The sequence below is a fragment of the Diabrotica undecimpunctata genome, chromosome 1, assembly GCF_040954645.1.
Source record: "Diabrotica undecimpunctata isolate CICGRU chromosome 1, icDiaUnde3, whole genome shotgun sequence".
In the NCBI taxonomy this organism is placed as follows: domain Eukaryota; kingdom Metazoa; phylum Arthropoda; class Insecta; order Coleoptera; family Chrysomelidae; genus Diabrotica; species Diabrotica undecimpunctata.
Window position 1 is genome coordinate 160,495,328 of NC_092803.1, and position 15,869 is coordinate 160,511,196.

Here is a 15,869-nt window from a genome sequence, read left to right on the forward strand (position 1 = left end):
GTAGAATGTCTATAACAATAAACACTAAATAATTGATTAAACGGTATTTTTTAATCCCACAGCAAATCAACGTATAATAAAAATTCTTTAAACAATTTGAAATGTTCCCTCTAACTATTTTCCAATTAAAATAACGAAAACTTCAAATATTTACTATTTGCCAAGAAACCTTAAAAAAATATATTGAGTGCCAAAGTTTTAAGACTGTAATAAAACTTTTATCAAAACTTTCCGTGGATATACCAATGCTCTAATTACTTCAACAAACGGACTAGAATTGCAATTATAATTCGTCCGTTTAATGGCTCAAGCGCTGTTGCTAGAGCGCAATTATAGTTGGCCTTCATGATACTTTGTAAGAGCAGCTGTCTTTGAGCAGAATTTATTACGTTATTATTACATAGTATATTAATAAAATGAAAAATACGAAAACATTATGAAAAATAATATGGTTAATTTGTAGAAACAAGAGATCGAAGTGTTCAGATTTAAGCAATACGGCTTACACTTACTCTAAGGGAAAAAGTCGCTTATCTGAGATACCTACGGTATCGAAACGATTAATATCTGGTGTCGCTTACTAGGTTATTAAGTCCTTAGTGATAGAGTATGTCTTCCAAACATTTTCGCACGTATCTAAACATAGAAAGTAGTTCTGTTTTCTCCATAGTCTTATACAGATGCTCACTCAGGCCCAGCTGTTTTGTGCTTTCTAGGAGGTTTTGCTTAAAAGAAATTTTTCTTTTTCTTCAAGTGACGCAAGGTGAAATACTTTGGTCACATTATGAGACACCTGCGGAATGGACACAAGCATACATCACATCCATACATAAGAAAGGAAACAGGAAAAAATGTGAAAACTATAGAGGAATTAGTATAATATCGTCGGTAGGTAGACTTTACGGAAAAATTATTAAAGAAAAACTAGAAACTGAAATAATAGGAAAAATTGGAGGAGAAGACCAAGCAGGGTTCACAGTAGGAAAATCATGCCTAGATCATACGTACACATTAGAACAACTGATAGAGAAGAAAATGGCAAAAGGTAGACCGGTCCATCTGGCCTTTGTTGATCTAAAGAAAGCATATGACTCAATACCTAGAGTCAAATTATGGGAAGCAATGAATGATCTCGGAATCCGACAAACACTAATAAAAGCAGTTAAAGCACTATACAAAGAAAACAAAGTAGCTATTAAATGTGGAAATAAAGCCTACAATCCATTTAAGACGACAAAAGGACTTCTACAAGGCTGTGCTACGTCCCCTACTCTGTTTAAAATATTCTTGGAAAAGACACTCAAACCATGGAGGAGAAAGTGCGAAGGAATGGGCATACCAGTAAGAGACGAATACCTATACACCTTAAGTTTTGCCGACGATCAAGTAGTCATCGCACAAGATGAAGAAGATCTCAGCTTTATGCTCAGAAAACTAGAAGAAGAATATAAAAACAACGGAATGGAAATAAACTTAGAGAAAACCGAATACCTAACAACAGAAAACAAGGATATGAGAAACCTAGAGATAGACGAGGGAAGACAAATAAATGGAACAGATAAATTCAAGTATTTAGGAACCATAATATCGAACCAGGGAACAACAGAAGAAGATATAAACAACAGACTGAGACAAACAAGAAACTGTATAAGACAACTAAACTCAGTGTTGTGGGATAAGAACATTACGATAAAGACAAAAAAGAGAATATATAACACCCTGACAAGAAGTATCCTGACATATGGGTCCGAAAACTGGACAATAAACAAGAGAAATAGAGGTAGAATAAGAGCAGTAGAAATGGAGTTCCTGAGGAGAAGCTGTAGACTTACAAAAAGAGACAGAATTGAAAACGCAGAGATTAAGCGAAAAATGGGAGTGCAATCAGACATAATCGACTATATAGAGGAGAAGAGACTATCCTGGTACCTGATAAAAGTAAAAGAACCCTGCGAGATGGAGACTGGAATGACAGGGAAAATTGGAGAAAACGGTTGAGTGAAGGAAGACAGTGAAAACTGTGGAAATCCTTAGTAGTAGTAGTATGAGACACCCTGAAAAACGTGGTCTTGGTAAAAGAAAAACATTATGACTGAAAAATCTAAGACAGTGGTACGGAAAGTCGGCTACATCTTTATTTAGAGCTGCTGTCAATTAAGTCACGATAGCGAATATGGTAGCCAATACGACATCCAACAATTTATATCGGTCAAGGAACTAAAAGAAACAGAAAGTTTTTCAGAATAACACCAGTAGTAGACATAATAATAGGTACTGTCTATGTTCTTTCCACTGTTTATTGTCTTTATCTCTATTTTACATCTCTGTAGTTATTCGTTGTACTTAACACTCAGACTATTGTTGCTAGGTATCGCCACATGTATTAGCGTTGTTTATCTGGTTAGTTTATTAACTAGTGTGAGATCTAGTTTATTATATGCTACTGGTTAGTCTGTGAACACAGTGAGGTCCCAGTATAGCTTGTAGTTGCCGTTTTCTTTCAAGCATGCTGTAAGGGACGTGTTGATAATAAGGAAAATAATCGGTTTGGAGACACCAAAGTTTGTAGGTTAGTTCTTGATATGACGTTCTTGATAATTAGTTCCGACAAACTCCTGGAACCAGAGAGCACAAGAGGGCACAAGAAGCAGAGGGCACAAAAAGCAGAGGACGACCACGAATGAGATGGATTGATGATGTGGAAGAAGACCTACAGATTCTAGGGGTTAGAAGATGGAGGGAAGTTGCCAGGAATCGACAGGAGTGGCGACTTCTTTGTGAACAGGCCAAGATCCACAACGGATTGTCGAGCCACTTATGATGATGATGAAACGCCTGGGACCGGGTAAGATATTGGATGATTTCTTGGGCTTGACATTCATATCGACATTTGGGACCTGAGGGCCTTTGACAATATTTTTGGTAAATTTTAGTTGAAATAACCTGATCTTAAATGGCAAGTAGGAAACTCGCTGTCTCGGGAAACATCTTTCTAATGTCAGCTAATAACTTGACGCTGTATTGTCGACATAGTCTTGGCTGATCTCATTGAGATGTCACCAGTACAAATGTTTATTCCAGATGTGCATTTTTTCTTATTTAGACAGGTATTTTATATGTATTTCTTGTTCCCTCACATCGGCTTGATCTTTATTAGTTTTATTACATGGTCTTTGCGCAGTCCCCTTTTGGCTACAATGGAGGTCAGGTTATCATACGAGGTCTTGACTGGACTACCATTTCATCTCGTTATACTCTTTATTTTTATGTATTTTTTTTACTGGTACAGATTATTTAGAACATACGTACGTTTAGTACAGTTTAGTAGTATATTCTTGTCGTATCAATTGGGCCACATTTCTTTCGTTATAGAATGATTGGACATAAAGTTCTGCTTTTGCGACCTCGTCTCTTAACCCTATTCGTTTTTTTACCTATTGCACCCATACTCTTTATTAGAAGTTTCATTTCTATATTCCGAAGCTTTGTTCTTCTTCTTTTTTTGTTACTGTAGAACAGTTATTATCTAAAACAACTTAAAGCTCATATTGCTATGAATTTTTTTTCTGCTTCATTATTTATATTACGTCTTTCAGATGGACTCTGTCAAACGTTTTTGTACGATTCGCAGAGTCAGAAGAAAAGGGGTTTGTTAAACTCTATAAACTTCTCTACTATTTGCCGTACTATGAAGATCATTTTGGTTGTAGATCTATTGATTCTGATCCTGTAATGTGCTTTGTTTTTAATATATTACTGAGCTTCCTACTTTCACAACAAAAGGTCATTATTGGCACAAATGCTGTATTTCACATTAATATTTATTTTGAATTTTAGGAAGATATTTATATTCTAAAAATATGCTCATAAACAGTCCATTTATTGTTATATTTGAGCAGCGCTTTCATTAACTTTTACTCTGTTGGAATGGTTTGAATGCAGTAGAGCAAAACTATTTAGATCAGTGGCCAGAAAGATCCGCATACCCATAATGATTTCCAACCTACGATAGCAGAGGGCACTGTTAGAGAAAGAATCAGGGAACAAGATAAGGTAACAAGATGAACTACCTACTGTAAGAGTTTAAAACCCGGAAAAATGTGAACTCACTATATTTTATAGTGTTGTGTGCATTTGCAAACTTACAATATATTCAGAATGCCCATGTAAACTTTAAAAAACATACCAATATATATATGACCGATTGCTGATACTATAAATCAATAGATATATATATATATATATATATATATATATATATATATATATAAGAAAGATTTTAAATCTGATTTACCAAACATTTTGCATTATTGAATGGCGCTTTGTGAGTTTCAAATCAAAGTATATACCTGTTTTTCTTTAGTCTTAACATTTGGAAAACCTCTTTGGATAACTATACCGTTATATAATCAAATCATGTATTACCTTTGTCGAGAATTACAGAGAATCGTTTATGTTACATTTGTGAATAACAGTCAATCGATATGAGGCATCTTTTAGAGGATAGAGATACTTTATAAATTGCAAAAATAGCTTACAGTAAGCCGTAAGTATAATTACAGTTTGACAACTTGAGTATTATGTATTTTATATAATAATTATTGAGTAAGAAATCACAATAAATATCTTTAGTAGCAAAATTACTATGTCTTTATATCGAGTAACTTATTCACAATCCTTTATATATCTATACCTATCATCTAACAATATAAAAAATATAAAATAAAAACTTACCGTTGGTGGCGATAAGTTTACTGTCGACCCTCTTCGTTCTTGGGGACCTATACTGGAATGCCGTCTAATAGGTAGTCCTCCTCCAGGCGTACCCCCTGGTGAGGAAGCACACGATGGGGCTACCCGTATTTTTGGTGTCATCAGAGTATTGTCGGAGAGTCGTCGATTCGGAAAAGCGTTGACTACTCGCAGGAAGTTGCTGTCCGGTGAGGAGGGGGAACCTCCGAACCACCAGCTTCCCAGCACTCCTCCTGGAAGTTTACATATATAGGTGAGTTTTAGAATGTACGTAATAGCAATAGCGTATTGAAACGTATAGCCACTCGAAACAAATATCCCATTTAAGGCTCTGCCCAATGTCTTATATTATAACGAATAGAATTTATTTATTTAAATTACAAAAAAAATGACTTTGAAAACAAAAAAAAAATGTTTTTGGCAAGTTAAAATATCACGATATTGTAAAATAAACATCAATATATAGCAGTGTATATAATATAAAAAAATTAGCAGATGGTTAAGATCCTAAACCAAATGAGCAGGGTCTATATTACCGATTCATCGCCATGGAGGCGAAAACGCAACATTAAATCCCTTTATATCACACTTCTTTGGAGGTTGGACTAAAGATTAATATGAACAAGACGCGTTTTGTTTCTGAGGTAATTTAAAATGTATAAGTTTTACACTTACTTTCACCTTTGTCAAGATAAACTTTATACGATATTATAATGCTTATATTTCAGTCATTTGCATTTTTATTATTGTACCGGGTGGTCCAATAAACCGATCTCTCGGCTATATATCAAAAACTATTTATGTTATAACTTTAGGAGAAAAAATTCCTTAGTAAAAGTGGCCAAGAGAAATCGCTGGAAATAACTTTCAAGTTTCTGCAACAAAACTTTGAAAACCAGGTATATACGAATATACCAAGTGTTAAATAAGTAAACTAGAAAGAGGCCTAAATTCTGCACAAAGTTGTTCAAGTACTTTTTTTTTATTTTTTCAAATAAAGGGTGGGGAAGAGTGGGAAAGTATTTGTGGATAAATACCTATAACTTTGGTTTGGATAAACCGATTTTAACAAAATTGGTGTCGTTAAAAAGAGTGTGGATAAATTAATTTACATCTACTATTAAATAATTGCATTTAGTTTTAATTGTCATAGGAAGAGGGTACTTTCGAATAGAAAAAATTTAAATTTGTTTTTCTTCAAAATGTTTAATGGAAACACCTATTTATTGTACATTATAATGGAACATAAACATAAGTAAGTATAGTATTGACTCACCCTGTATTATAAATTAAATTAAAAAATAAGTCAGTAGGTACTTTCAAATTTTTTTGTAGCAGAAAAATCTTACTGTTGATACCTATTTTGACCATTGTTATTTCATATGATTAAAAATAGTTTTTTCCAAACTAAGTAGGCTACGACAATGCATTTGACGGGGAGTTTATATTGTTTATTTATTGACAGCAGTCAAAACATTGTTAAGAAGTGTTATATTATAATTCGAATTGAAGATTGCACTTTTTTCAATAGATATTATAAGTAATTAATTATAAGTACTAGTAATTCGTGATGAGTATATCAAATGCAGATTTGTATGGTATGATTGGAGTTTATTTCGAATGTCACCAAAATGCGGCTATTACCTCACGTATATATTGTGTAAGATATCCTGACACGAGACATTATGGCAAAGAAGTATTTGAAAGTAAGGCAAGAAGATTAAGAGAAACTGGTAGTTTTCATCGTCCTTGTTTTAAATGACGTAGTAGAGGTATGACCGAAGATAATTTAATCAATGTTCTTGCTTTAATTCAACAGAATCCACATATAAGTAGTCGGCAAATCTCTATAGAATTAAAAATAACCAAAACTACTGTTCTAAAGATTTTAAAACATCACAGGTTGGTTTTTCATATTATAAAGTGAACGTTTAGGTCAGAAACTTGGAATTCCCTTTAAACTTTAGATTCAACTGTTATTTTAATATTCCGATAAAAACGGCAACGGCGCTTTTATCCTTTTATCCGTTTCTTAAAAATACTTATGCACGATTTATCTTGTGAAACAATTGTGGATTTTTCAAGATTTTTTGAGATTTAGTAAATAGAGTGGTTTCTTTTTCACCAATATTTGTTGTTCTGTTTTTTAGACTGCATTCTTATCATGTAGTTCTCCACCAAGCTTTACATGAGAGAGATTTTGATGCGAGGCTGGATTACTGCAATTGGATGTTAGGTCTGCTAGAAGAACAACCGCATATCATGTCAAAGATTTTGTGGACAGACGAGGCTACGTTTAATAGTGCGGGTGGTGTTAATCTGCATATTATGCATTATTGGGGTGAATACAATCCGCACTGGATACATGAGGTGCAGGTTCAAGGTAGATGTAGTCTTAATGTTTGGTGAGGTATAGTTGATGAAAAGATCGTAGGTCCATATTTCTTTGTCAGAACTTTAAATGGCGAAACATATTTGGATTTTCTGGAAAATCAGTTGCCTGTTTTATTGGAAGATATTCCCTTACAAACAAGAAGAGATATGATATTACAACATGACGGGAGTTATGGGAGCCGGCCCTGTTCTAGTCATTCACCTAAGAATGATGATCCAGAATTTGTGTTCTAATGAATTTTGTAATGAGATTAGTTTGCATTTTTATATTTACTTAATTATCATTTTACCATTGCATTTTTATTATAGATATTTTTCAGTCTGTTCGTAAACTTAAAGGAAGGAACATTATAGTTTTATAAAAAAAGTAATTATTTTTTATAAATAGTTTTGCCTACGTGAAAACTATAAGCCGGGTGTCCTGCGCACTTTTCCAGACGAGTTCGGGATTATTTGTATGCAAGTTATCCAAATAAATGGATTGGAAGGGGAAGTATATTTTCATGGCCAGCTAGATATCCAGACTTAACATGTCTGGACTTTTATCTGTGGAGAAGATAGAAGGACTTAGTGTATCAAACTCGACCAACCATGCGAGATGACATGACACAGCGCATTATAAACGCAATATATAGTATATCAACAGCATTCCAACATATCCTTTTGAAGTTTGACTCGAAGTCTGGGTCTTGTATCGGTAGCTACCTCACTATCCATTCATTTTTGACGTCGAATTCGTCTTTCGGTGGGAATGCCGTAGTCCTCAAATTTTCCGTGTTAAAACCTATTGCTTCATCTATAATAACCACGTTTTTCTTGAATATAAAGACAAAGTCCCCTTATTTTGGACGCAGATTAATCAATGTTTATGCCTTTACTTTGCAGTTCATTCTGATAAAAAAAATTTTTCTCTTAATACATTATTCCCAAAGAAAGGATAACAATGAATGGTAAAGTTACACACAGCGGGCATAAGGTTATATGCAGCACTTCGGGTGTCTAAATTATCTTGTTGATGATATAATTCCTCAATTTTAGTAACAACACTATCAAAATGTTCTGCCAATACTTTAACTGCAGCATAGTGAGCACTCCAACTTGTTTTAGAAACTCGTTTAACAGATGCTTTGCTGTGTTTAATAAGTACTTCCCAGCAGCTAGTGGAAGCAGAAAAAGAATTAACAATTGCAGTTTGGTGTGTTCACAAAATTAAATAAAGTTACAATTAACGATTCATTCTTTTGTGATCGGGTCTCTCCCTGGGTGTCACACCCGAACAGCCGAACTCCCACCCCACACTTGCTACGCCACTGAACGGAGGTACATCACTAAAAAGACGAGTGACTATTATATTTAGAGAAAAGTAAATAATATCAATAACGGGTTTTATTACGATATATAAAAGAATTGTATATCTTACTACAACTGATGAAAACCATGAAAAACAAAATTAAATACAGATTTATTGACTAACTGCTAATAAGAACGAGAAAGAGTCTAGCGTTGGATCTCTCTCTCTACGTTACAAGAAACAATCTCTCTCTATATTACAAACTGAACAGTTACAATATTAACCCCGATTGGGTTAAACAAAGTTTAAACAAAATTTCATTCAACATTTGCATAGCGTCAGCTGTTGATAGATGGCACAGTGTCAGTAACTTATTTTTATTGTCTATTTATATGTGTATAGTAAAAACTCAATATTTTGCTATAGCAAATCTACTTTTCTATTAACCAATATTCTCTGTAACATCACGTTTGATGTTACACAAGAGATAGAAAACCTTTACATTGCACTTAAAAAGACAAACAAGGTCCTTACTTCATTCTTGTATTAAAACAGGCATACTACCACCTGAAGTCAATCTTGTCCGTTACAATATGAGTAAATATACTATGCACTCATATATATAAATATGAGTGCATAGTAAGATACACTTATCGAGAAATTAAGTTGACACGTCTTTATAACACATAGCGTACCCAAAGACATATTTTCTGATCACAAACCATATATCGCTACATTTTCCTAGCTTCTACATTTTTTAACATTTTGAATTTTCCTCAGAATTAACTAATTCTGTTCACGATAGTAAGCAGGGTCTTAATTGTTGTTTTTGTCAACGTTCCATTAAAACTTCTTTAATCATCCAGTGTTCTTAAATTTTTCTTTTTATTGCAGGGAGTACTGTTTATTGAGAATTGTATTTCTAATTTTAAACCGGTTTTCTGGATTGTGGACTTTCTGGTAGAACCCCTCAACCTGATTTTCGTCTTTATTGGCGAAGGATATCACTTGAATGTGGAATATTATTAGTCTATTTGAAATAGGTAGATATTGTTTTACAGATATTATCACCTAGACTCTTTTATAGTTACAACTACTTTGTTGCTATAATTGCAATTAGTATTTACGAAAAAATACACTACTTGAGGTGAAGTCTTTATTTCTTAATCATCTAGTTTCGCAGAGTAACAAACATTTCTAGCATATTTTACTTTTTTCTTTTTTAACAAAAGATCTTTAATACAGAAAGCTCTTTAATATGTACTTTCATGACGAAATTTTATGGGAAAAAATTAATTATTACATTGCTCTTATCTTAATTATGTATACGTTTTTTTTATTTCTGTCAGCTTTATAAACCTAATAACTTTTATTAGGTAAGTTTTTACTGATAATAAATTTTTTATTTACCTCATTTCGATATTCTCCCATTAGTTTCACCATAGTGAGTGGTAATTTCCATAAAGTTTATATGCGACACTCACATCGTAGGTTAATTAATAATCACTGCAGTTGAACAAGATTTGCCAGTTAATTACTTCAAATGGTATCAATTTAGTATATTATGGGTAAATAATTATTATTCAGGAGAAGGATGTGTTCCTATATCGACATGATAATCTGCTAATAATATTATTTACATATGACAAATAATAAACCAAACTAACTGGAATTAATACGTGAGATGATTAAAAATAAACCGCGTAATCACTTTCTGCTGTTAAATATATAAAATATTTGAATTATTTATTATTTAAAGTTTTACTGTTGATGTAATATTTGGAGATCACCTGATGAAATGTTGCGCAGTTATTCAGAGAAGCGGGTGAAGCTCATTGAAAATTTGGAAATTTTTGTGTTCTATACAAACGTCGTCAAACTCAAAAATTCCAAATACAATTACGTTAGGGGGACACCATATAACCGAAACTGTTCACAACATTTTAGCTATGTATAAAAGGCAAATCTGTCTGATAATTGCCCAAATATAAACGGAGGAAAGCTTAGTCATCATGAGGTTCGCAGATGATAATTGTGCTAATAGCTGCTAGGATAAATGAGGCCAAGAAAGTACTAAGGCAGCTTTACTTTGTCTTTTTAATATGGAGATTGAAAATCGATAGGTCCAGTATTCAAATCATAATAAAGCTTGTAGTCAGTGAAAATGTATGATCCATGAAAATGGCTTATAAATACATATGACACGAGATTGGCATAAACAAGACAACTAACCAGTTCAGCTTCTCCGTAGTAAAAAACTGACTTACTCAACCTTTGGAAAATCAAACCGTGTTTTTAGATCATCCCACTTTACTCATATCGGCCTATGATTTCCTTTAAAAACGGCACGTGGCACTTTAGGAGTTCCGACAAAAGTTACTACTTCTTATCAAGCGTTATGACTATTATGTGAGTTAATGAAATTTTATGTCTGGTTATTACTGAATTGTTAATATTTTCTTATAATAATAGTACACATTTAGGTTCTTTAAAATTTAATAATTTCTAATATTTTCTTTAAAAATTTTGTTTAATAATTTTAGTAATTTTCAAAATTTATTAAATATAATATGGAATTTACTCATCATTTACATTTTCATTCTAATCTAAAACTAAAACTACTGGTTAGAAAAAAAATCAATTTGAAAAAAATATATATTTTTTAAATTGCCCCGGGTGCATCGAACTAGGTTTATAAACAGTATTTCTATATTATACTGCAAGCGTCTCGGTCACGCGTGAGCGATAAGAAGTATTACTTAATAAAATATGATGGGATATTAAAATGTGCAAAGCCATTACAAGATTACAATTGCACAACTGGCTTTGAAGAGAAAGGGTAATATATATTGTTACGTCAGTTCTGTGACATTTATCGCTTAAGTCCCTTGACAAGAAAGAAGAAGTAATGAAGAAGTCGAAGGATTTTCGAGATGTAATTCCTAAAAAATTACGAAACTTTTTAACCTAGGTAAATTGATATGTCGTGGAATGCAATTCTAGATTTTCATGTCGGTCCAATTCACCATCTGATTAGCTTGATAATTAATGAAGGCACATCTTCTCTTCTTAGAGTGCCATATCCCTACGGAACGTCGGCGACTACCATGCTTATAATATTGTATACTGATCTCGGTCTTGCGCTACGTGTAGCAATTGGTCCGCTGTCAAACCTGTCCACTGCCGCAAATTCCTCAACCAAGAGAGTTTCTTTCGTCCTATCCATTTCTTTCCTTCGATTTTACCGTTGAGAATTAGCCGAAGGAACTCATATCTTGGTCCTCTGATTATATGTCCAAGATATTCTAGTTTACGCCTCTTAATAATATTTAATAGAGTTCGTTGATGTCCCATTCTTCGAAGAACTTTTTTATTTCTGGTTCTGCTAGTCCATGGAATTTTTAGTATCCTTCGATACAACCACATCTCAAAAGCCTCGATTTTATTCATGATATCGGCGTTTAAAGTCCAAGTTTCACATCCATACAAAAGTACAGACCACACGTAACATCTTGTAAACTTTTCACGGATTTCCAAATTTAATAAGTTATTGGATAATAGAGGCTTGAATTTTTGAAATGAGTTTCTTGATTGTTCAATTCTACATCGAATTTGGAAGGATGGATCCAGACTTTGGGTAATCCAACATCCAAGGTACTTGAATCTCTGAACTCTCTGCAGCGGTTGTTGGTTTAATATCAGTTGGGTTGCGCCGATATCCACTTTACTGGTCACCATGTATTTAGTTTAATCGATATTTATCGACAGTCCCCAATTTGCGCATTCCATGTCAACTCTATTGATTAGCTCCTGCAGATCGTCGATGTTTTCAGCTAGAATCACAGTATCGTCGGCGTACCGTATATTGTTAATTATTTCTCCTCCTATGATAATTCCTTTTTGATCTTTTAAAGCTTCCCTAAGGACGAAGGCACATATTTAGGTATTAATTTAATATGAATTTGGTTTCGAACACTTAGAAATCTTCGGTTTTCTAAGTTTTTGGGTTTCATTCTCAGGTAGCACCTGTAGCATCTGTATAAAGTTACGTTATGTTATTATCACTTCCCATGGCGAAAAAGATTTGATTTCACGTTTAGGGCTTCTACATCAGCCGCTCTGATGAGTCTTTTTGGGATGAAGTACGTATAAACGAATAGTAGAGGCATATGTGATATCATATATTAACTCTTACCTGTCTTTTCTATATTGTAAACAAGTTGGTGTTCAAATAAAATTATATTTTAAAGAAGTGTAACATTGGTGACAGCGGTGAGATTAAAGAGATATTTAAACAATTATTGTTAATGGTTATTACAATATCTACGACATTTAAAAAAAATGGATACGACTAGACCCCTGCATGGTTTGAAAACTTAAAAGAAGATGAAGAGAAGCATTGGCAAAACAAGAAAAAAAAAGCATAGGGAGATAAAGGAAAAGCGTAGACAAGAGAAAGGAGGAGAAACGAGGAGCAACCCTCTTGCAATTTCTTTCCCAAAATGCACTCACTTATACCTCTCTCGTTCAAGCTTTAAAGACAAGATATGACCAGCAGTAGCTCAAGCAGTTCCAAAGTCAACTGAAACTATGATAATAAAAGCTTGACGAAAGCCTGCAAGAATATGAAGCTGATAATAAAATATTGCATTTGGCATACCCTCAGGCACCTAGAGGTTTTCTGGAACAAATTGGTATACAGGCATTTATAGATGGACTACACAAATTTAAAATGCAACAAACTATTCGACTACGGGATCACCAAATGCTAAATGGTGCACTTATCTCAACCCAGGAGTATGAAGCGGCAAAAAGTATTTACATATTTCGCCCAAAATTTAAAGGGTCACACACAGACAATCAACAACTTATTTGATTTCAGATGTTAAGCATATTGAAACGACATTTAAAAGCCCGTCACATAATACTACTAGAAATATGTCTCCAAGAAATCGATTTCCCATAAGTGAGCACATAATAAGTGAAAAAGATACTCTGGAATCTGGAGTTGCACAACTTAAGGCGCAAGTACTGATTAGTAAAAATGAAATAAATAAAGTTAAAGAACAGGGGTCAATATAAGAATTTAAAGATGCTTTGAAAGAATTACAAGTTTAAAGTCAGTCTCAGCTCGAAGAGAAACAGAATGTAACCGAAGAGGTGAATCTAGGGAGGACCGCAGTTAAACGGTAAGAAGATATTGATCAGACTTCCATGGAAAACATTAAAAGGAGTCAAAAGAAAAATAATGATGTAAGAGTCACACGAGAATGGCTTAAAAATAAAGTAAGACCTATTTGGCAGGAAATTACCAAATAAAGTGGAACTATAAAGGCATACTGGGCTCAATGAGAATCTCTGTATCTTTCCAATGGTCTAGTATATCGGAAGTGGGAAAGTCCTGATGGAATACGTACAGTTTAAGAAGTGGTTATGGTAAAAAAGGTTCTAGAAAATTTCTGAGATGTCTAGTAAAGTGTGGAACGTCAGAAAAACTGAGATTTTAAGTTTTAATTGAGATTTTAAAGTTTATAGTTGTCAGTCTGTTAAAATATTGTAAAAAAGCTGGTGTTTAAATAAAGCTATATTTAAAGAAGTGAAATGATATGTATGACACTTCTCTATACATATTCTCTCTTAATAGTGAACACCTCTATACTGCGGACAACAATTTATTTCATGGAGTTCTGTATTGCATAGTAATTGTATTAGTATTATGCATATATTTTTTATTTCTTATCGCAAAAGACGTTTTCGGTGTGTCTTTATTACAACACTGTTATCACAACATTTTTTATTAAGTTTTTATTTGCATATTATTTAATGCTTTTGTAGTTTTTAAATCTGAGAATTAACTGTGTATTTTGGTAGTTGCTATTAACATTTTTCAAATTTTAGCACGTAAATTGTGGTTATTATTAATATAAATATTTTCATTGTCGTTAATATAACCGTAGAACTCATATATTTTGTTAAAATCAAATGATAATGTAATAAGTGGTAACATTGTTTCATTATAATATGTCAATAAACAAATAGTGGTCTTACCTGTCGAGTTCTTCCTAGCCATATCCTCAGCACTTGAAGTCTTTCTCTGTTCGATTCGCAGATTGGGTATATTGAAAGGCGGCACATGCATATTATCCGAACTATATTGGTGTCTCAGCGGCCTGTGCCTTTCGGGGCTCGGCAGCGAAAGATTGTCCAGTTTGAGCTTATTTCTCTGATTGCGATCGATCTGGTCCAACATATCCTGGAGGACTTCAATTAGTATCGTGAACTGCTCCAAGTTGAGCGAGGGGTTCACCGTTTGAGGTAACAGAGAAGGCATTACTTTGGTAGCCATTAGGTTGATTGAAAGTCCGTATCTTTTATCAGTCAGCATCAGTCGATAGATATCTATTATTAAAAAGGAAATGCATTAAAATTTTGTAGGAAATGATATTTTAAATATATTTTGTTTGTTGTTTGTCCTTATTGTTTTGTTTAAGAAACCGAATAAATTGAACAAAAAAACATTTAGGTCGTTTTAGAATAGCAATTTTCTTTGTTTTAGTTTATATTTAAAATTATTATTACGTACTATCTTTTGTAAACAAAATTCAATAGAAAAGATTAGTCCATAAAATATTATTTTCAAAAAACAAATAATTTATTATATTATAAAATTCATAATTAATTTTTACTAGACTATTCTATATGTAACACAAAATATAATGCGAATTCAGCTAAACGTCAGAACTCTGAATTAAACCACCTTTTTTTCGACTTTATAGAGGAAAGGTCTGAAATCTCTAAAAGACATCTCAGTCCAGGACGCCGCCTGACAAACTTTAGTGCAGAATTCGTTCTTCGTATTCCCGGCGATAGTTCTCAAGGTACTTTAAAATGCCCTCTCGTTGCCGAGTCTACGCCGAACGCCTTTCTCATAAACCGTATTCTCCTCGTCTGTCATTTAGCGATCCGGAACGAGAATGGCCGCTGTAAGGCTGGCATCACTTCTGAAGCACTACCTTCATTCATTTATTCTCCATTTATTCACATCTATACTCCATTCATCGGCAAGAAGGCTCCCTGTCTCGTTCCAGGTAGCGCGTAGAAAACCCTTATCGCTCCTAGTACGGCATCACACCCAGACGGGCATTTCCTCTTTGCCGTTGGTCCAACTGTCTTTCTTTCATATCTTTTTTCTTGATCACTGCATGGATATAGTTTTATACGCTAGTCCAACCTGCCCTATTTTCAATCATTCTCTTAATTATTTATCTCACTGTAACAAAATTTACACCTGTTTCTTTTTCCATTTTGTTCCTTTCTACTATCCAGCTGTTGCACTCTAACATTGTATGTGTCACAGTGTCCGAGTGTCCACAGTATAGGCATTCATCTGTGTCAGGCTTTTCAAACCTAGAGAGGTAGGCCCTAAAACACC

The 15,869-nt window shown here is 33.6% G+C and overlaps 1 protein-coding gene across 1 annotated transcript in view; it reads right to left on the reverse strand.

Moving 5' to 3' along the window:
* The window catches only part of bma (SCY1-like protein bma), a 405,563-nt gene that overhangs the window by 138,515 nt on the left and 251,179 nt on the right, over nt 1-15,869 (reverse strand). The window contains exons 12-13 of the mRNA XM_072524851.1: nt 14,486-14,836; nt 4,735-4,985 (exon numbers count right to left, since the gene is read on the reverse strand). Of these exons, the coding sequence (XP_072380952.1) occupies nt 4,735-4,985; nt 14,486-14,836 (602 nt within the window). The remainder of the gene's footprint in view (nt 1-4,734; nt 4,986-14,485; nt 14,837-15,869) is intronic.